This window comes from Dreissena polymorpha, chromosome 1 (assembly GCF_020536995.1).
Source record: "Dreissena polymorpha isolate Duluth1 chromosome 1, UMN_Dpol_1.0, whole genome shotgun sequence".
Taxonomy (NCBI): domain Eukaryota; kingdom Metazoa; phylum Mollusca; class Bivalvia; order Myida; family Dreissenidae; genus Dreissena; species Dreissena polymorpha.
In genome coordinates this window covers 150,819,614-150,841,625 of record NC_068355.1, presented here as the reverse complement: position 1 = coordinate 150,841,625, position 22,012 = coordinate 150,819,614, and the positions used below count along the sequence as shown (strand labels likewise).

The window sequence follows — 22,012 nt, the reverse complement described above, 5'->3', positions numbered from 1 at the left end:
TATATGAAGTGAAAACACCCATAATAAACTGCGGTTGCGATATACACCTATATACTGTTAGATGCCCATAATATCACTTTAAGTATCTCCTTAAATAAAGTGAGATTTAAGTTGAATTTGCTACAATTTAGTAATGGCATAATGTATTATCTTCCCAAACCACTAGTTAAACTTGCTTTAACCGGTTAAGGGAAACACCTATTAGGGAGTAAAAATGTTAAAGTATATGTTAAATATGTCATATTCTCATACATACTTATGTACATATGAACATTTTTTTCGCAAGCAATCTGTGTTGGATATTGACTAACAAAACATCAAAATAATCCGTCCAATGTCTCAACAGATTTTTATCGTAAGTTCTATAAATGTGTCAATAACGTCCTCACTAATAACCTCAAGTCCTCTCATATTGCTAGTTAAAGTTAGACAAAACAGTTGTGCCAATTATCAAAACGAAACCCCTTTTTTTTAATCACAAAGGTACCGGTACTGATTTATTGCTTTATTACTTTGTTGACACTTTATTTATACTGTCAATGGTGCGGCATGTTGGGCAAACTAGTTTCCAGCACAAGTTTGCAGTATGTCAAGGGGTTGGGGGGGACATAAACTCATCCGAATTATACAATGAAAAATAATTTTGTTCAGGTAAACCTTTTCCCAAAATTGTAACTGGTTAACTGGTCATTTTGGTATGTTAAATGGTTAACCTCTTGCATCCCTAGTATTTAGCTTAAATATATTTTTTAATGTTATCTAAGGTTGCAGTAAGAGCTAGACAGAGTTAACTAAAGCAAGGGTTAAAACTACTGCATAACCTTGGTTTACTGCTCTTTTAGAGTTGGGCACATTTTGCAGTTTTGCAAGATGCTCTCACACCTGGATTTAGCTGAGATTCCTCTCTTAACAGGAAAGGTAGGCAATTTAATTCTATGCAATGAGTGTCAAGTCAGTTACATTATAACTAATAATTTTTCATGATGCTTTTTTGCTTGAAAATAACAGGTAACATATTATATACTTATTGTCCCCTACCGGTTTCACCAGAGGGGACTTATGGTTTGCGCTCTGTGTGTCTGTCACACTTTTCTGGAACCTGCGATAACTTTAAAAGTTCTTTATATTTTTTCATGAAACTTCCAACATGGATATATGGCAATATAGACATTATGCACGTCATTTCATTTCAGTGTTTTTTTTCACCTATAGGGGAATGGTGGCGGGGCCCGTCCAAAGGGGAAAAACGCGTCGTTTTTTAGGAAAAGGGGAAAATTAAGAAGTCATTCTTTTATATGTAATGATATTTATTATATGAATACACATGTATGTATGAATGTAATATTCACAGCTGAATGTCTCTGTTCTTTTTCTTAAATATATATCAATGATTTGTTCAACATTAGTTTCAGTCAGTTCAGCCGTCATGCACAGTATCAGTTTTCCAAGCCAATTAGAGTTTAATTGGGATTTTTTTAATCAATAAAATGGCAAATTTGAGCATTTTTTATCAATAAAATGGGCCAAATTGGAATGTTTTTATCAACAAATATTGACACAATATAGATACATCAGACCTTTTCTTGGCCATTTTGGAAAAAAAATTAATTCATGAAGTCCACTGATTTGGGAAAACCTAATTTAATATAACTCTTTATAATAATAAAAAATCATATTAATTATAGTTATAAACCTTGTTAGATGTTTATAAAATGAATTTGAAATATATCTATCATGAGGCAGTTGTTTTTTAAAAAAAAAAAAAAAATTTTTTTTTTTACTTCCTGAGGGTATTTTTTCCAAAAAATTGGGGGAAAATATATACTATTTTTTGAGGGGAATGGGGCCGAATATCGGCCCCGAAATTGCCATAAAAAAACACTGCATTTTGTTCCTACGTCAAAAAATCTAGTTGCTACGGCAAAATTTCCCAAAAAAAGCCCAACTTCCAAAAAAAAAAAAAAATTTTTTTTTTTTTTTTTTTTAGAAAGAAGTCTCATATAACTGAATTATGATTTCTTAAAACTAGGTCTCAACTTTATTTTTTAAACATCTTACAAAATATATAACTTGAATTTAGTCATTTTTGTCCATAAATCATTCCCAAACTTGCCACTTTTATTGATTAAAAAAAATCCCAATTTGACCAGACTCCTTTTCTAGAAAACTCCCTGAACATGCACTTAAAAACAATATCACTTCTGTTACTTATAATCCTATTCATAATGCTTAATTTTTCCCAATTTCATGGTTTATCACGCTATTTTTCCCAATTTCACAGTTTATCGCGCTAATTTTCCCAATTCAAATGGCACAGGCTGTAACAAATTAAAGCAAAAAAAATCACTGAAAGCCTTCTTCTTCAAAAATGTTTTATTTTAACTTAAGAATAAATAATAATATGTTATAAGTAATTCTCAGTTCTTTAAAGTTGTAAGTACATAAAATAATTAATTTGCATTTAAGATACAAAGCCATATTCTTTGGATTTTATTAAACATTTTAAGTCTATACTGTATATGCTTAAACTGTACTGAATTTTTGTAAATACACGAAATAATCAACTTATGGAAGAACACAGCATTTTGAAAACGTGTAATATATATTTATTAGAGTTAGTTAAATATGAATTGTGTTGGAATACCTGTTTTTCAAGGCTTTGATAGGTGGATATACTCTGTTATTAATCTAATTAATTTCGCTATATTATAATGCTCAAATATAATGCGAATGTGTAGTGGCTGCATTTTGTCTCCATGGCAATCTTCCATTTCCTTTATTCTAGCTGTTTCTTGAAATTCAAATATCTAGGGCACATCGAGCGGATTGCATTTTTGCTTAATTATCATCAATTAGAGAGTAATGATTGCTGGGGCTTTAAACAGTTAACGTGTGAAAATCTATTGTTTTATGCAAATAAATGGTTGAAAAGGTTTCACTTTCCAATTCTGTTTCTATTTATGTTCTATTGATATTTTGAATCATTGATAGCTTTGACAAGTTTGTCTAGACATGTTTCATTTGTAGTTCAATATATTCTGCCTGCTTGAAAAATTAAATAGTTGTCAAGATGATTTAAATACATGCAATCACAGGCTTATTATACCCAGCCAAAGGCGGAGGAGTATAAAATTGGGTTTGTCCGTCTGTCAGTCCGTCTTTCCGTCTGTCACAAAACTTTTTAATGCTATATCTCAAAAAGTAATAATAAATAAGCTCACACGTTTTGTACATCTTTAGCATTGCAAGATAAATGTATAGTAGTCTAGATACTAATCTTGATTATGTAAGGAAAAATATGTTTTTATAACAACACCATTGTTATCTACCTACCAAACAACACTAGGCGAATTTGTCAATACAGTGTGATTTTGTCTGATTGCTGTCTCAAGTCTTTAACGTGGTCAGATTATATCCAATATGTAGGTTGATTTGTTTGTATATTGGTATAAAACATTGTAAATAATCGGTTTTTGAAAATGGTATTATGTAAAATTATCATACCAGAATAAAATTATTTTTTTAGACCTCAATATTTATTCTAATATTATTACAGCTGCACACAGGAAAGATATATGCCAACACTTTTCATAAGAACATAATTTCTTTTAGCATACATTCCCCACCATCCATAATGTTATTATGTTATAGATATTTTGTTTTCCTTTTCATAAAAACATAATTTATACTAAATACTGTATGTCCTATTTGTTTTTGCAGCAGAGCAGGGTTTTTGTGTATATTTTTGGTGGTGCAGACATGTTTGTCTGTGTTCTTTGCTTTTTGTTCCTTGTTTTAAATTCCTGTTTACATGCTTTTATATCTTTCATAAGTGTATTGTTAAAGTTTTGTCTGCTTTATATGCCACTGACAATTTACCATATTCTATATTATGATCGAATACTGATACTATGTTTTGTAATCCTTTGTTATGACTGAACTACGCATGATTTCCTTTAACTGTCGGGGTTTGAACGATAGTAGAAAGAGATTTGATGTAATGAATTATTTAAAAAAGCTTAATGCTGATATCTATTGTTTACAAGATGTTCACTGGAATGCACAAATGGAGAAAAATATATACTCACAATGGGGTGGGGATTGCTACATTAGTTTTGGGTCAACTAATTCGAGGGGTGTCGCCATATTATTTAAAAATAAATTACAAATTACAGTGAATTCAGTCGAAAAAGATGATTATGGAAATATGATAGCCCTGAATCTTAGTTTCTGTTCCAAACAGTTCACATTACTAAACTTATATGGCCTAAATACAGACAACCCGTCCTTTTATAAACAAGTATTTGATACAATTGATAAATTTGGCAATACAATGTATATTATATGTGGAGACTTTAATTTAGTGCTTGACCCACTGTTGGACTATACTAACTATAAACATTTAAATACTAATAGGAAAGCTAGAGACTTGTTATTGGGGGAAATAGTTAAAAGGGAATTGAAGGACACATTTAGATATATAAACGGTGAGAAAAAAGGTTACACGTGGAGACGTACTAACCCATTGCAACAGGGCCGTCTGGACCTTTTCCTTATTACAAATAATATGATTGAATATTTATTAAATGCTCAAATACAATTAAGCTACAGATCTGATCATTCTATTATTGACATGGTTATAAGTTTCGAAAAAATTATACACGGTAAAGGTTTATGGAAATTTAATAACTCGTTACTATCCGATATTGAATTTTTGCGAGTAATTAATACTGTGATAGAAGATATTAAACGTCAATACTGCATTCCTATATATAATTTAGACACATTAAACGAGATTGAAGATGGCCAAATACAGTTTGTCATAAATGATCAACTTTTCTTAGAAACACTTTTAATGGAGATTAGAGGCAAGACCATCTCTTTTTCAAGTCACAGAGCAAAATTAAGAAGAACACAGGAAAGTATATTAATATCAAAAATTGAAATATTAGAGCAATCACTGACTGAAGAAAATAAGGATTTATTAATTACATTAAAAAATGAACTAGAAACTATTAGACAAGAAACTATGAAGGGTTGCTTTATACGTTCCCGTTCAGACTGGATAGATAATGGAGAAAAACCTACTAAAATGTTTTGTAACTTGGAAAAACGTAATTTTCTTTCCAAAAATATATCTTGTATTCAGAGAGAAGATGGAACATTTATATATGAACCTGAAAATATTTTAAGGAAGCAAACAGCTTTTACAAAATTTTATATTCAGAACAACCCACAACCAACCCTGATCTCAAAAATGAATTTAAAAATGATGAATTGCCCAAATTAACAAATTTAGAGGCGGACATGTTAGAGGGTATTCTTTCCTTACAAGAGGTGTCATTAACGCTTAAACACATGAAAAATGACAAAAGTCCAGGCTCCGATGGATTCTCAGCAAATTTCTTTAAAGTTTTTTGGAAAAAATTGGGGGGTTTTGTGGTAAGAAGCATTAATTATTCATATAATATAGGGTCACTCTCAATAACTCAAAAGCAGGGAATTATAACTTGTATTCCAAAGGAGGGTAAGCCTAAACAATTTTTAAAAAATTGGAGACCAATTTGCCTGTTGAACACAGTTTATAAATTAGCATCAGGAACGATAGCTAACAGACTTAAGTCAACCTTAAACAAATAAGTGAATAATGACCAAACGGGTTTCATTAAAGGCAGGTACATGGGAGATAACACACGATTATTATATGATATTATGAGTTATACTGAGTGCAACCAAATCCCTGGCCTGTTGATGCTAATTGATTTCGAAAAAGCGTTCGATACTTTATCATTCAGTTTTATAAAACAAGTGTTTGATTTTTTAAACTTTGGGCCAATGTTTAAGAACTGGATAGCGCTTTTTTTTAATAATATGGAAAATGCGGTCCAGTTGAATGGGTTTTTGTCAGACTTCTTTATGATAGGACGAGGTTGTCGTCAGGGAGACCCTATTTCAGCATATATATTTATCCTTTGTGCAGAAATACTAGCTATTAAAATAAGAAAATGTAAGCAAATGAAGGGAATAACAATTGACAATGAAGAATATAAGATATCACAATTTGCTGATGATACCTATTTATTAATGGACAGGTCGGAAGAAACCTTGAATACTGCATTACAATTGTTGCACTCCTTCTCACAATATTCAGGCCTGAATGTAAACTTTGAAAAAACTCATGTTGTCTGGATAGGATCTTTAAAATACAGCACACGGTCCATAAAAACAAGATGGAAACTAGTGTGGGGATGTACCCAATTTAAATTATTAGGTTTAAATTTCGATGTTGATCTACCTAAAATGATTGAGCTAAATTATAATGACAAATTAGTTAAATTAGACAATATCATTGCACATTGGAACAGAAGAGAGCTAACTCCCTTAGGTAGGATAACTGTTGTTAAGACCTTGATACTTCCAATGTTTATTCACCTGTTTGTCTCCTTGCCACAACCCGGAGAGGCTATTTGTAAAGTTTTAAATGATAAAGTACTCAAATTTGTGTGGCAAGGGCCTTCAAAAATCAAAGCAAAAGTCATAACAAAAGATTTTGATGAAGGGGGACTCAAAATGGTGGACATAAATGCATTTATGAAAAGTTTAAAATTATCATGGATAAGAAAAGTTATTCAAGGCCAGAACAAATTTACATCCTTGGCTAGAAAGTTAATAGATTTTAATATACTATGTAATACAGGCAGTTTATACGCAATTTCAGCTGTTAAAAATATAACCAACGCTTTTTGGATAGATGTTTTAACAATATATTCTGACTTTGTTAAGAGTATTAATATTGACTCTGTTGATAAACTTGTAGATATGCCTTTGTTTTTTAATAACTGTTTATTAATCAACAATAAATACATTTTTTGGAAATATTGGTATGATGATGGCATTCGGTTTGTTAAAGATATTATTAAAGACAGTGGGCAGATTTTGTCACTGCAAGAGCTACAAGCCAAAATGAATAAACCGGTAAACTTTTTACATTATGAAGGTATAAAAAAGGTTCTTTCCACATACATTGTCTCGGTGCAAAATGTAAAATTAAAAAATTATAAAGTACATTCATATCCCATTTTGTCGACCTATATAAAACCTATCATTCTAAATTCTTGTAATAAGTTACTATACAATATGTTAAAAGAACTCTGAAATCCCCACATGCCAAACAAAATGGAATGAATACTTTGCAGATGACTCCATACAATGGAAAAATGTCCATGGACAAGTGTTTAAAAAAACGAATAATACATATATTCAATGGTTACAAACTAGAATTATCCACAGAATATTGGGAACAAACACACTCCTTTTTAAAATGGGCTTGTCCAATAGTAAAACATGCACTTTTTGCAAAATGTCAGAAGAATCAATTACCCATTTATTTTGGGATTGTAACACAGTAAAAATACTTATTAAAGATATCTCGATAGCTTAAAAAACGCAAATATACAAATAGTAATAAACAGCAAAATGTTCCTTCTTGGTGATACAAACGTAAATGATAACTGCTTTATTCTTTTCATGGAAGTTAAAAAGTACATTTTTGAATGCAAAAGGAAAGAAGTAATTCCACATTTTCAGGGATTTAAGGCTAGCCTAAAATTATCTTTAAATATATATGAAAACACAACTAATGAATCAAATAAAGGATTTTTTTGGATAGTTATAAGATTAATATGTAATTCATAATTGCATGAATAACAAAAATAACTGTTATTAACTCGCATTTTATATGAAACCTGCAAAATGTGTTTTCTTAACTAAGTGTCACTATGTTGTTTGCATATTGATCATAAAGTTTATATTGATTGTGTTGTAAACTGCAGTCTAAGTGTAAAATCAAACTTTGTTAAAAAGGTCCATTTTTAATGACACTATCAAATGTACTAGGTTTTATTTTTTTGAACACTGTAACCATAGTAGTTGTAAATATGACTCTTTCCTTGTATTACTATGTTGTTTGCAATTTGATCATAAAGTTTATATCAATTGTGTTGTAATCTGCACTAAAATTGTAAAATCAAACTTTCTTAAAAAGGTCAATTTTTAACGACATTAGCAAATGTACTATGTTTTATCTCTTTATCTCTTTGAACACTGTAGCCATAGTTGTTGTAAATCTGATCCTTTTCTTGTTTAAGAATTAACACTTAATATTATTGTGCTATACATAAATATTTATTTAAGTTAAGTAAAAAAGGTAAAAAGGTTGAAGGAAGTACGATCCTCATTCAGCTTGAGTAATGATTGTATTAAAATAGCGAAAACACATTACATATGGTAATTTAAGTATATGAACGAACATGCCATTGTAAATTGTGTGTATATGTATATTTTATGAATGAATAAAAACATTTAAACAGGAAAAAAAAAAAAAAAAAAAAAAAAAATTCTCAAAAAGTATATAAGATAGCCACATGAAACTTTATAGGTGTATAGATATAAATGGGGGTGAAGTACCATGCACAAGAACCATAACCATACACTTTCTTTAATAAGAGTTATTGCCCTTTGTATTTTGTATGATGAATTTTAATAAACAAATAATTTTTTTGTAAAAAGTATTTTTTATCTTCAATTGAATCACTAAAACCGTATTTAATGTATAATTGACACGCATATTTTACTGCAGACAAAATACTTTGGTTAAACTTTGTTCATCCTGCCTGTACAACAAGTTAGTACCTCTTATAATTGTCCCTCTTGATTTTCAGTGTTTCAAGCATAAATCAAAAGAACATAGATGTTTGAAGGCAATAGTTTTAACCAAATGCCATAAGGTGAGATTATTTTGTATTGCGTTTTGAAATATGATATTATAAATAACACTGATAAACATGTAGTTCATAATAAATTACTTCACATGTTTTGTCTGAAAAATTTAAACATATGTCAATATTTCCTTGTATTTTGAAAAAATTGGTAAAGAGGTGTTAGACAGCACTAAATCTGTCATAAGATATATGACGAATAAGTTTGGATGTCTGTCATGCTTAATAAATACCATTAGTGTTTACCTAGATAATGCTACTTAACTTTGATTTAATTGTTATATAATTTACTTAATTTTAAATGCTGTAAATAGCTATAAGCAACATGATGTTCCAAAAAGCTGAAAGTATGTTTAAAACACATGTATTGGTGCATTTTCTTAATCTGAAGTCTATGTCTGTGATGTTTTAAAGCTTTATTGTGACATACTTTATAACTGATGACTTACTTGTTCACAATTAAATATCCAGACTTGCTACATAGCTGACCACTAACTTTTCACAGTTAAATGGCTACATGCTAAAAACATAAAACTGCTTACTTGTTCACAGTTGAAAGATTACAGACAAGCTTCATAACTGACTGCTGACTTGTTAATAGTTGAATGACTACATCTTACCTACAAAACAGACTGCTTATTTGTTCACAGTTTAATGAAGACATACTAACTACATATATGACTCCTAACTTGTTCAGAGTTGAATGACAACAGACAAGCTGCATATCCGACAGCTAACTTGTTCACAGTTGAATGACTACAGACTAGCTACAAAACTGACTGCTAACTTGTTCACAGTTGAATGACTACAGACTAGCAACATAACTGACTGATTACTTGTTCACAGTTAAATGACTACAGACTAGCAACATAACTGACTGCTAACTTGTTCACAATTGAATGACTACAGACTAGCAACATAACTGACTGCTAACCTGTTCAAAGTTGAATGACTTCAGACTAGCAACATAACTGACTGCTAACTTGTTCAAAGCTGAATGACTGCAGACTAGCAACATAACTGACTGCTAACCTGTTCAAAGTTGAATGACTACAGACTAGCAACATAACTGACTGCTAACCTGTTCAAAGTTGAATGACTTCAGACTAGCAACATAACTGACTGCTAACTTGTTCACAGTTGAATGACTACAGACTAGCAACATAACTTACTGCTAACTTGTTCACAGTTGAATGACTACAGACTAGCAACATAACTGACTGCTAACTTGTTCACAATTGAATGACTACAGACTAGCAACATAACTGACTGCTAACCTGTTCAATTTTGAATGACTACAGACTAGCAACATAACTGACTGCTAACTTGTTCACAATTGAATGACTACAGACTAGCAACATAACTGACTGCTAACCTTCAATGTTGAATGACTACAGACTTGCTACATAACTGACTGCTAACTTGTTCAAAGTTGAATGACTACAGACTAGCAACATAACTGACTGCTAACTTGTTCAATGTTGAATGACTACAGACTAGCAACATAACTGACTGCTTACTTGTTCAACGTGAAAAGACTACAGACTAGCTACATAACTTACTGCTAACCTGTTCAATGTTGAATGACTACAGACTAGCTACATAACTGACTGCTAACTTGTTCAAAGTTGAATGACTACAGACTAGCAACATAACTGACTGCTAACTTGTTCACAGTTGAATGACTACAGACTAGCAACATAACTGACTGCTAACTTGTTCACAGTTGAATGACTACAGATTAGCTACATAATTGACAGCTTACTTGTTCACAGTTGAATGACTACGGCCTGGGTCAGCTGCTTAGTGAATGCACTGAGTTAGAAGAGCTCTACATCTCCAATTGTCCACACCTTTCGCCTGCCATAATGCACAAACTGTTCAAGGTATATAGTATGTGGTTTTCACAGATCCCTTAGTATCCTTGAATTGAATGCTTAGTATGTGAAAAGTACTGTACTTGAATTTTGCTGAAGCAAGTAGATCTATTATTCAAATTTAATTTCGTATTCATAGGATGATATCATTTTGTAATGAATGGAACTGCTTGGGATTGAATGTAATGTTTTCAGAATCCTAAGTGTTATGTTGTTTTCTTTACATTTGCTAGGGATAGTTCAAATCTGAGTCACTTGCATCAAAAACTAGGTCAACGGATAAAATGTAAGAAAAACCTTGTAACGCTTTAAATGTCGTGTTTTTTTTTTACTGAATCATGATGAAAGTTTGTCAGATTATTATTCTTGATAATGTCTAGGTCATGTTCAAATCTGCTTTCTCCTGTATTCAAAAGCTAGGTCAGCAGGTCAAATCCTCGAAAAGCCTGGTTACCACTCTACTCCCTCTATGAATTAAGCCTATATAACATGTGAGACTATTCTCTTTAAGATAGAATAAAGGATTTTCTTAGTTACTGCACTTTGGCTGCAATTTTATTCTCCCCACCTCAAATGACAAGGTCACACTTCAAAGATCACATTTGGATATGAACACATTATTGTGATTGTAAATTTGTCATCCATCAGGCTTTTTCGACATGCCTAATCACTTATGACAACTAAGATGAACTGGCATTCTGTGTGTGAAACCTGTCTTTCTACCTCAGAGGTCAAGGTCTCATTAAACTGTCATATGTCAAATATTGCTATAAAGACACTTGTCCTGGCTGTAACTTTTTATGCCCCCGGTAGGGTGGCATATAGCAGTTGAACTGTCCGTCAGTCAGTATGTCAGTCTGTCCGTCCGTCCAAAAAAACTTTAACATTGGCCATAACTTTTTGAATATTGAAGATAGCACCTTGATATTTGGCATGCATGTGTATCTCATGGAGCTGCACATTTTTAGTGGTAAAATTTCAATGTTTACATCATCCTTCAAGGTCAAGGGTCGAAAAAACAAAGTCAAGGTAAGTAATAAGCTTTAAATGGACATAGTTATCTGACCTGCCCACGTATATATTTTTGTTAAATAAATCAAAGCGGTGCAGTAGGAGGCATTGTGTTTCTGACAAACAAATTGTGGTAAAAGGTCAAGGTCATCCTTTACGGTCACAGTAAAAAATACAGATTTAAGGGAAGTAATAAGCGTTAAAAAGGGAGAAAATTATTCAATATTGAACATAGCCACTTTATATATTTGGCATGCATGTGTATCTCATGGAGCTGCACATTTTGAGTGGTGACTACAGTCACGGTAGTGGCTTTTAATTATTTGCTTCTAAAAATAGAGATTTGTTACAGACAATTATTTTCAAGGGAAGTAATTTATATAATTATAAATCTCATATTATAAATTTCCTTACCAAGAATTGAAGTTCTTTTCACAGTTACTGTACAGATTTATTATTTTGATTATTTATAACCCAAATGATTGATTTTTTTTTTTTTTTTTTAATGATATTATTATAATTTCTTTGATGTTCATTACATACCTGTGGACTTATGTCCATAGATACATGATCAACTCTGGCTATGATCTCTTTTAAACCACAGGCCTTGGTTGTCAGTGATGTCTGTCTGACATGGTCAGACCCTCCCCCCCCCCCCCTGGGGTTGGATTGGACAAAATTCAAGGGAAGCAATAACCTTTAAAGGGAAATGATTTCTATACCTGCCAAATGATAAATAGAAATTTTATTTCAATGCGGCGCAGTAGGGGGCATTGTGTTTCTGACAAACACATCTCTTTTTTTATTTGTGATTCACTTTAACACTACTTACCTAAAATGACTACCAGGAGGAGACTGAGTGTTGTGTGTATCTTCTAACTCATTACCTTAAAAATCAAGGTCCCAGTAAGAGGTTAAAAGTCCACCTTGTCCATAAGCAGCTTGTGTTTGACATAAGCAAAGTTTTGAGGCAAAATGGGAAAGTGGAGGCCTCTATCATCTATGAACACATGTTGTGTTCCTTTAGTTCTACCCTATTGTTCTCTTACTAAGTTTTTTCATTCTACGAAGTCAAGTCTTCAGCAATGGGCATGTGTAAACTCAGTTTAGCCATCACGGCCATTTTGTTTCATTTTACCTTTCTCAAAGTCTATTGTTCATTAAAAATGCTTTAGTAGGCTCAGTAACCGTAGTGGCTTTCCTATAGCAATTTCTTTTCAACTCATCTGCACACAATCTGCTGATGTTATAGTGATCTGCTGTGATCAGCATTTGTCTGTCAAAGCCTGTTAACAATGCAGATGTCACATTTCTATCCTAATTATTAAGATAGGTAGTCAAAGATTTTATATTTTTAGCCGGATTTTTTTCGAAAAAATCTCGGCTTATAGATTGATGTTGTCGGGCGGGCGGGGGGGGCGGGCGGGCGGGGTGGCGGCGTGCTCGAAAATGTTAAAGTTCTTATTTCATGGTATAACTTTGGTATGCTTGGACCTAGAGTCTTCAAACTTGACATGAAGGTTGGCCAGGATTAACAGATGACCACTGGTCATTTCAAGGTCATTCATTTGAAGGTCAAGGTCACTGTGACCTTCAATATAAAAAATGTTAAAGTTGTTATAACTTTGGTATGCTTGGACCTAGAGTCTTGAAACTTGACATGAAGGTTGGCCATAACTAGTTAGTAACCACTGGTCATTTCAAGGTCATTCATTTGAAGGTCAAGGTCACTGTGACCTTGAATGTAAAAATGTTAAAGTTCTTATTTCATGGTATAACTTTGGTATGCTTGGACCTAGAGTCTTCAAACTTGACATGAAGGTTGGCCAGGATTAACAGATGACCACTGGTCATTTCAAGGTCATTCATTTGAAGGTGAAGGTCACTGTGACCTTCAATATAAAAATGTTAAAGTTGTTATAACTTTGGTATGCTTGGACCTAGAGTCTTGAAACTTGACATGAAGGTTGGCCAGAACTAGTAAGTAACCACTGGACATTTCAAGGTCATTCATTTGAAGGTCAAGGTCACTGTGACCTTGAATGTAAAAATGTTAAAGTTGTTATAACTTTGGTATGCTTGGACCTAGAGTCTTGAAACTTGACATGAAGGTTGGCCAGAACTAGTAAGTAACCACTGGACATTTCAAGGTCATTCATTTGAAGGTCAAGGTCACTGTGACCTTGAATGTAAAAATGTTAAAGTTCTTATTTCATGTTATAACTTTGGTATGCTTGTACCTAGAGTCTTCAAACTTGAAATAAAGATTGGCCAGTACTAGAAGATGACCACTGGTCATTTCAATGTCATTCATTTGAAGGTCAAGGTCACTGTGACCTTAAATGTTAAAATGTTAAAATTGTTATAACTTTGGTATGCTTGGACATAGAGTCTTCAAACTTGACATGAAGGTTTGCAAGCACACTTAGATGACCACTGGTCATTTCAAGGTCATTCATTCTAAGGTCAAGGTCACTGTGACCTTGAATGTAAAAATGTTAAAGTTCTTATAACTTTGGTAGGTAAAAATGTTAAATGTCAATTCAAGTTCATATTTGTGACCTTAAATGTTATTGTTGTTCATGTATATGCATGCATTCAAAACATAACACAAGGTTTGCTCATGCCTTGAAAAGTACTTACATTTCATTTTGACCTTTGAACAATATTTCAGTAATTTAAGTATTGCATTGACAAAAACACGAAAGGTACTTTCCTGTCATTTAAATCAAAAATCCGGCTTCAATGCGGTCATCTCCGACCGCGGAACTCTTGTTTCTGTATATGTTGTATAACATCTTTTATTGGATCATGTTGAAGAAAATGTTAAAGAACGCTCTGTAGGTCACATTCATTGTCCAATCTTTATGGTCGAAACATTGGTCCAAATAATTTCTTAGCAGAATCAAAAACTGGAAAGTTTTGGGGTACATTAATATGAATTGCATCATACACTCAGGTGAGCAACCTTGATTATATTTATCAGTTAAAAATTATTGCTCAACTCAATCTTTCAAGGCTTTTATGGAGGTCAAAGGAGTGGTGTAGTATGTGAAGTTATTTTAACATATTGCTTAATATATTTCAGAATTTAAACAATCTTAGAGTTTTCGTGGCCTCTGGGATCAATTGTAAGTAAATTAAGTAGTTTGCAGCATTATATATTTGTGCCCCCTTTCGAAGAAAAGGGGGCATATTGTGATTGGACTGTCCGTCTGTCTGTCCGTCTTTCCGTCACACTTTGCGTTTAAGTTTCGAAAAATGCTCACAACTTCTATGTCCCTTGAGATATAACCTTCATATTTGGTATGCATGTGTATATGGACAAGGCCTTTCCATACGCACATTTTTTTTTACCCCTGTGACATTTACCTTGAACTTAGGGTCCGCGTTAAGGTTTTGAAATCTGCGTTTAGATTTCAAAAAATGCTCATAACTTCTATGTCCCTTGAGATATAGCCTTCATATTTGGTATGCATGTGTATATGAACAAGGCCTTTCCATACGCACATAAATTTTTACCCCTGTGACCTTGACCTTGAACTTAGGGTCCGAGTTTAGGTTTCGAAATCTGAGTTTAGGTTTCGAAAAATGCTCATAACTTCTATGTCCTTTAAGGTATAACCTTCATATTTGTTATGCATGTGTATATGGACAAGGCCTTTCCATACGCACAAAAATTTCACCCCTGTGACCTTGACCTTGAACTTAGGGTCCGCGTTTAGGTTTCGAAATCTGCGTTTTGGTTTTGAAAAATGCTCATTCAGGGCTCGAATTTAACTTTTTTTCTACTTGCAAAAAATTGCGAGCAGCTTTAATACCAACTCGCAAAATCAAAAACATTCTCTCAAATTTTGATGGAAACATACAAAAACCTTGGACATTAGTTTAGTACTATTTAAACAAAATAAAAGTACTTAACATGTATACGCATTTTATTTCTGCAACCATACAAAGATATCAGTTCCTTGGACCATAAGGGCCCACATAAGGTTGATTGACCATCTTCATCTACAACAAGTTTTAGTCTTATTTTACTCTATTTTTCCCACTAATTCACTGTTTTTGTAGAAGGATTTAAAATCAGTGTTTTTTTAACTAAATGGTTAACTTTGCTTTATCTTTTGTATTATGTGTATTTTGTGTTATTTCTGTCTGGGAGTAAAGTGACAAGTTATTTTTCGCTTCAATGAACATGTGTGAATAGTCGACTGTTTCACTTCCTTTGTACTAATACCATCCGCGTATCTGTATATACCAGTCTACATACAAGGTGCGCGCTTACGCATAAGGGTACTTGGGCGTTCTATAAATTGACCTAAGATTTAGCGATCATGACGTCGAGCAGCATGATACCTACTCATTTCTTTTCACTATTTATTTACTCGCAAAAAATACTAATGGCTTAAAACTTAACTCGCAATTGGTATTTTTACTCGCATTTTGCGAGTGTGCGAGTGTTAATTTCGAGCCCTGTCATTACTTCTATGTCCCTTGAGATATAACCTTCATATTTGGTATGCATGTGTATACTGACAAGGCCTTTCCATACGCATAAAAATTTTGACCCCTGTGACCTTGACCTTGAACTTAGGGTCCGTGTTTAGGTTTCGAAATCTGTGTTTAGGTTTCGAAAAAGCTCATAACTTCTATCAAGCGTTTATAGGGGGCATAAGTCATCCTATGGTGACAGCTCTTGTTTTATAAATCATTTATTTAGTTGCAAATCAATTAAGTACAGATTTACATGAAAATATGGAATACAAAATTGATGTCATTTTTTTCCTGAAAGTATTTTGCCTTAAGATTCTAAAGACAGTAACATGCAAACATGTGTGAAGAAATGTTTAGATATTGTTTGTAGACAGGAAAAGGCTTGAAAAACTTGTAAATGTATTTGTAAAGCTTCCACAAAGGTATATGTTTTCATCCAGTGGTTTTCTGATGTTACTTCAAAAAGACTTCACATTTTTAAGTATGGACAATGTTATGTATGGGTACAAACCATTACAAAATGTAATGTTAAGAGACTCATTATATCCCCACAAACAAAGTTTAGGGGGGTATATAGGAATGAGCTTGTCTGTCGGTCAGTCTGTCAATCTGTCTGTCGGTCAGTATTAAGTGTCCGCTCTCTTATTCAAGTTGTTTTAATCCTTTCTTCACCAAACTGACACGACACAGTAAAATGGTTTCCGGAGGATAACTCAAGAATGCTTACGCCTAGTATCATGAAACTTCATAGGAACATTGATCATGACTGGCAGATGACCACTATTGATTTTCAGGTCACTAGGTCAAAGGTCAAGGTCACAGTGACTCGAAACAGTAAAATGGTTTCCAGATGATAACTCAAGAATAATTAGGCTTAGGATCATGAAACTTCATAGGTAAATTGATCATGACTGGCAGATGACCCCTATTGATTTTCAGGTCACTAGGTCAAAGGTTAAGGTCACAGTGACTCAAAATAGTAAAATGGTTTTCGGATGATAACTCAAGAATGCTTATGCCTAGGATCATGAAACTTCATAGATACATTGATCATGACTGGCAGATGACCCCTATTAATTTTCAGGTCACTATATTATCTAAGGTCAAAGGTCAAGGTCACAGTGACTCGAAACAGTAAAATGGTTTCTTGATGATAACTCAAGAATTATTAGGCTTAGGATCATGAAACTTCATAGGTACATTGATCATGACTGGCAGATAACCCCTATTGATTTTTAGGGCACTAGGTCAAAGGTCAAGGTCACAGTGACAAAAAACGTATTCATACAATGGCTTCCTCTTCAACTGACAGACCATATGGGCGGCATGCATGTTTTACATTCAGCCCTTGTTCAAGTAGTTTTCATCCAATCTTCACTACACTTGGTCAGAAGTTTTATCTAGATGATGTTTAGGTCAAGTTCAAACATGGGCCATGCCGGGTCAAAAACTAGGTCACGGGGTCACTAAGTGCGTTTTAAACATTGAGCATGGTGTCCCCTGTTTTTTGTGAAGACAACATGCAAAATATTCTATGTCAATATTTTTTGTCAAACATTTTATTGTACTCCTCTACAAAGTTGGTTTCAATCATGCCCCAGGGATCAGGGCCACAACAAAGGGATCAAATGATTTATATACACATACATTTACCATATATAAAGACTTCTATAGTAAAAAACTTTGAAAATAATCTTATGGAAAAAAGGTCAAGAGGTCTTATATTTTAACTGTAACATGATGTAATGGTCTTGTACAAAGTTTTTTCAAATTTAAACAACAATGTCTCATCAAAAGCTTACAATATTCAAATATGTTGAACACAAATATCTAACATCATAAAAAATCAGCACAGTTAAATGAAACTTGCATACTTGGCTCCTATATACATTTTTCTGTTAAATTAGCAATTTAAACCAATCTCATTTAATGAATTAATTCCATTGTTTTATGGACAATAATGTTGGTGTATGTTCTTAGCATGTTTAACAGTTCTAGTGTATGTATGTTGTGTCTGCAAATGCTGTTGGACACATCAAAATATGTATTCAAAATGCTTGTACCTCTGATTGCAGTGGGTGAACATGGAGATGAATACATTGGATGCATGCAGCAGCTGGTAGGTTACACTGCACTGTCAATTGCAGTATTCCCCTCGTATCAAAGTAAGGAGGGGTATACTTGAATCATGAACATGAGCGTATGACATTCAAAAGTGCAGGCTTTTTTATGCCTTTCGAAGAAAAGGGGGCATATAGTGATCTGACTTCCATCTGTCCGTCCGTCTGTCCATCTTTCTGTCACACTTTGCGTTTAGGTTTCGAAAAATGCTCATAACTTCTATGTACCTTGAGATATAACCTTCATATTTGGTATGCATGTGTATATGGACAAGGCCTTTCCATACGCACAACAATTTTTACCCCTGTGACCTTGAACTTAGAGTCCGCTTTTATGTTTTGATATCTGCGTTTAGGTTTCAAAAAATGCTCATAACTTCTATGTCCCTTGAGATATAGTCTTCATATTTGTTATGCATGTGTATATGGACAAGGCCTTTCCATACGCACATAAATTTTTACCCCTGTGACCTTGACCTTGAAGTTAGGTTCAGCGTTTAGGTTTTCGAAATCTGCGTTTAGATTTTGAAAAATGCTCATAACTTCTATGTCCCTTGAGATATAACCTTCATATATGGTATGCATGTGTATATGGACAAGGCCTTTCCATATGCACACAAATTTTTACCCCTGTGACCTTGACCTTGAACTTGGGGTCCGCGTTTAGGTTTCGAAATCTGCGGTTAGGTTTTGAAAAATGCTCATTACTTCTTTGTCCCTTGAGATATAACCTTTATATTTGGTATGCATGTGTATTTGACAAGGCCTTTCCATACGCATACAAATTATGACCCCTGTGACCTTGACCTTGAACTTAAGGTCCGCGTTTAGGTTTTTAAATCTGCGTTCAGGTTAAGAAAAAAGCTCATAACTTCTATCAAGCGTTTATAGGGGACATAAGTCATCCTATGGTGACAACTCTTGTTCGTTATTATATGAAGTTGTGGATGTGCGATTTTCTATCCTACTTTGAACATGACAAAAATAGCACCCTGTTTAAACTCACCTGCTCACATCGTTCTCACCTTTTAGGAATTATTAATGTCAGTCAGTGAGTGAGGTGTGTGCTTTAACATTTTGTTCTAACAACTTCTCCTCGTTAATGTGACGTACTTTAACGAAACTTTGGGTGACCATCTGTCAACTTTGTTTGAATTTCTCGGGTCTGTTGCTTACTGCAACATCATTTATATTAGCTCGAATTACATGGTTAAAAAAAACACGATAATTTTTGTTACTAACTGTTTATAAGATGTGTCCACTTTGAAACCGAAAGGATGAAGGGTTAAATATTTGGTTTTAATATCATAAATACGTTACCTGTTATCTCCAGCTTACCCCTTTCCAAGGGAGCTTTATCATCCGGAAAATATAAGTGCTGGGGAATCGTCCACCTCTACAAATAATCCCAAGTCAGATTAAACATAGTACAATGTAACCTAACCGGAAATCAAGAACCACAACTCATCTTTCCTTTCCGGATTTCACGGATCTTTTCGTCGTGTTTAATCAGAGTTTGAGGGATTTTATTTATCTTTTCTCTAAATCATTCGGTCTATATTTCTATAATTTTTGTTGCATTTATTGTTTATTTCTGCTTTTGCTGGGTTTTTTATTTTGTAGCGTACTCAGGTACATGAGCACGTGAAGCACGAGGAATCCGTGGCTATGCCTCAATAGGTAATTGAGGACAATTTGTACAGTGTTTATTTGTTTACTCATTGTGGTTTAACTTTTTATTTGATTTTATAACCATTAACTTGTCTTTTGTAGGTTCTTTCTGATTCTTTTATTTGAGAAATGAACTTGCAGAATAGAGGTTCTTGTGGACATGTAAAGGCAAAGTGGGATTCTCTCAACACTTGCCTTGCATGTACTTGTTGCACTTTTCAAAATATATGTGCGGTGTGCGATTTGTGGGCTTACGACACCTGGAAAAAAGCAGGTCGCTGTAGAACGTCTGTCAGCCGCAAACGTCTGAATGAACCTCCAGCAGAGGATTATCCGGTGACTTTACGGATTATCGATGACCAGATGATCTCTCAGTCACTGGGTGCCGGGCAAGATGGTGTTGTTGTCAGTCGGTCAACATCGGACTTTATGACTCACACCATACATACCGGTGACATTGATCATGGATCTACGGATCGATCAATGTCAGACCATATGGAAGCCGCCATATTACGGTCTTTGTCCGGTGATGTCTCAGGTCATGATATGACCGGCCCAGTCCGGTTTGATCATTGAGTACCGGTCCGGTCCGGTCATGGGTGTGGTCACTGATCACCAGTCATCTGTTACATCGGCCTACGATCGCAACAGTCACCGGTCAACAGTCAGAAGAAGAAGTCGATCTTCATTGTCGGATTACTCTTCTTCGTCATTGTCATTGTCAAATGCTTCGTCATCATCACGGAGTAGACATCGGACACGTTCTTCTTCGTCGAGCATTTCTCGTTGTCGCTACGCTAGTAAGCGATTAAGTCGACGATCACGTAGACGCTATAACAGGAAATCTCGTTCTCAACGCAGCCATTCCAGATCTCGACATCGCAGGAACCGAGGACGACGACAACATTCACGTAGACATCATCGTAATTACCTTTCATATAGTCGTTCACCATCTTATTCCTTTACGAAATCTCATGTCTCCATGCCACATGTGTCGGTTCCCTTGTTGACATCCACGCATGTTGCAGTCACTGGGCCTAATTTGCCTATGAACACTGGTTCTTTTGACTCTCAGGCCTTGACTTCAGGAGTTCATCTCACTACTACGGCTACATTGTCAGCACCACGGGTATCTTTTAGTTATTTAGTTGTGTACCTCCTGCTGCTACCCCATCAAATCCTGATACATTATGGATTCAGAATTTGTCTGGACAATTTGTACCGGTCAATACTGATGATCTACCGTCGACTACGGTTTACATTATAAGTGTGCTGACGTCGTACATGGTCATTCGTCTATACCAGATAATCACAATCTGGTGCATGATATTCTCACTGCTGTTCCCGCTGATTCTATGCACACCGCTGGTGTTGTAGAGAGTGAGGCTGAATCAGATGCCGAATCAAATATTGACACTGATAAATATTTGGCATTTATTAATCAGATCTATGAACTGATGTTCGAGACTCTTGGTGAAGAGTATTGTCCACGACCGGCGGTGAGTTCTACTAATTCGAAGATCTCGATCACTGAGCAATGATTTGATCCCAACATGGTTACTAAGGCGAGTTCTTGCTTGGATACACGCCTTCCAATTGGTTCTACTGCCTTATCTATGTTTCAATCGTTGGAATCAGTTAATAAAACAATTTCTAAAGCGGGAAAATTGTGGAAAGTTCCTAAGGATCTCTCTGAACTTCAGGAATGTTCCCGAAACTACAAACCTCCTGTACCTGATCCGACTTCCGGGTTGGATTTTTCAAAATTACCGGCTCAGGATCCAGACATCAATAAGCTTTTGCTTACTATGCCGAGTTCGTCTACTTCGGTTTCTGTCCCTTATTCCATGTTAGAACATTGGGAAGGGAGAGAGCGGAGATCTTTAGGTCTATCTAACCAAATAGACTTAATGTTAGCGACTTTGTTGCGCTTGGTTTGTCATTGGTCGGACTCTGTTCCGGAAGAACTTCGGGATTTATTGATCCATCTATCACAAACGACATTGTCCCTTTCACACAATGCTGCTTCTTCAATGTCTGAGATGTTAAGGATTCGTAGAGA

The 22,012-nt window shown here is 34.3% G+C and overlaps 1 protein-coding gene across 14 annotated transcripts in view; it reads left to right on the top strand.

The window, feature by feature from the left end:
• The window catches only part of LOC127855895 (F-box/LRR-repeat protein 7-like), a 54,564-nt gene that overhangs the window by 16,493 nt on the left and 16,059 nt on the right, over positions 1 to 22,012 (top strand). For all 14 annotated transcript variants that reach the window (XM_052391881.1, XM_052391840.1, XM_052391811.1 and 11 more), the window contains 5 exons: positions 843 to 918; positions 8,721 to 8,786; positions 10,553 to 10,663; positions 14,754 to 14,796; positions 18,235 to 18,278. In XM_052391881.1, the coding sequence (XP_052247841.1) occupies positions 843 to 918; positions 8,721 to 8,786; positions 10,553 to 10,663; positions 14,754 to 14,796; positions 18,235 to 18,278 (340 nt within the window). The remainder of the gene's footprint in view (positions 1 to 842; positions 919 to 8,720; positions 8,787 to 10,552; positions 10,664 to 14,753; positions 14,797 to 18,234; positions 18,279 to 22,012) is intronic.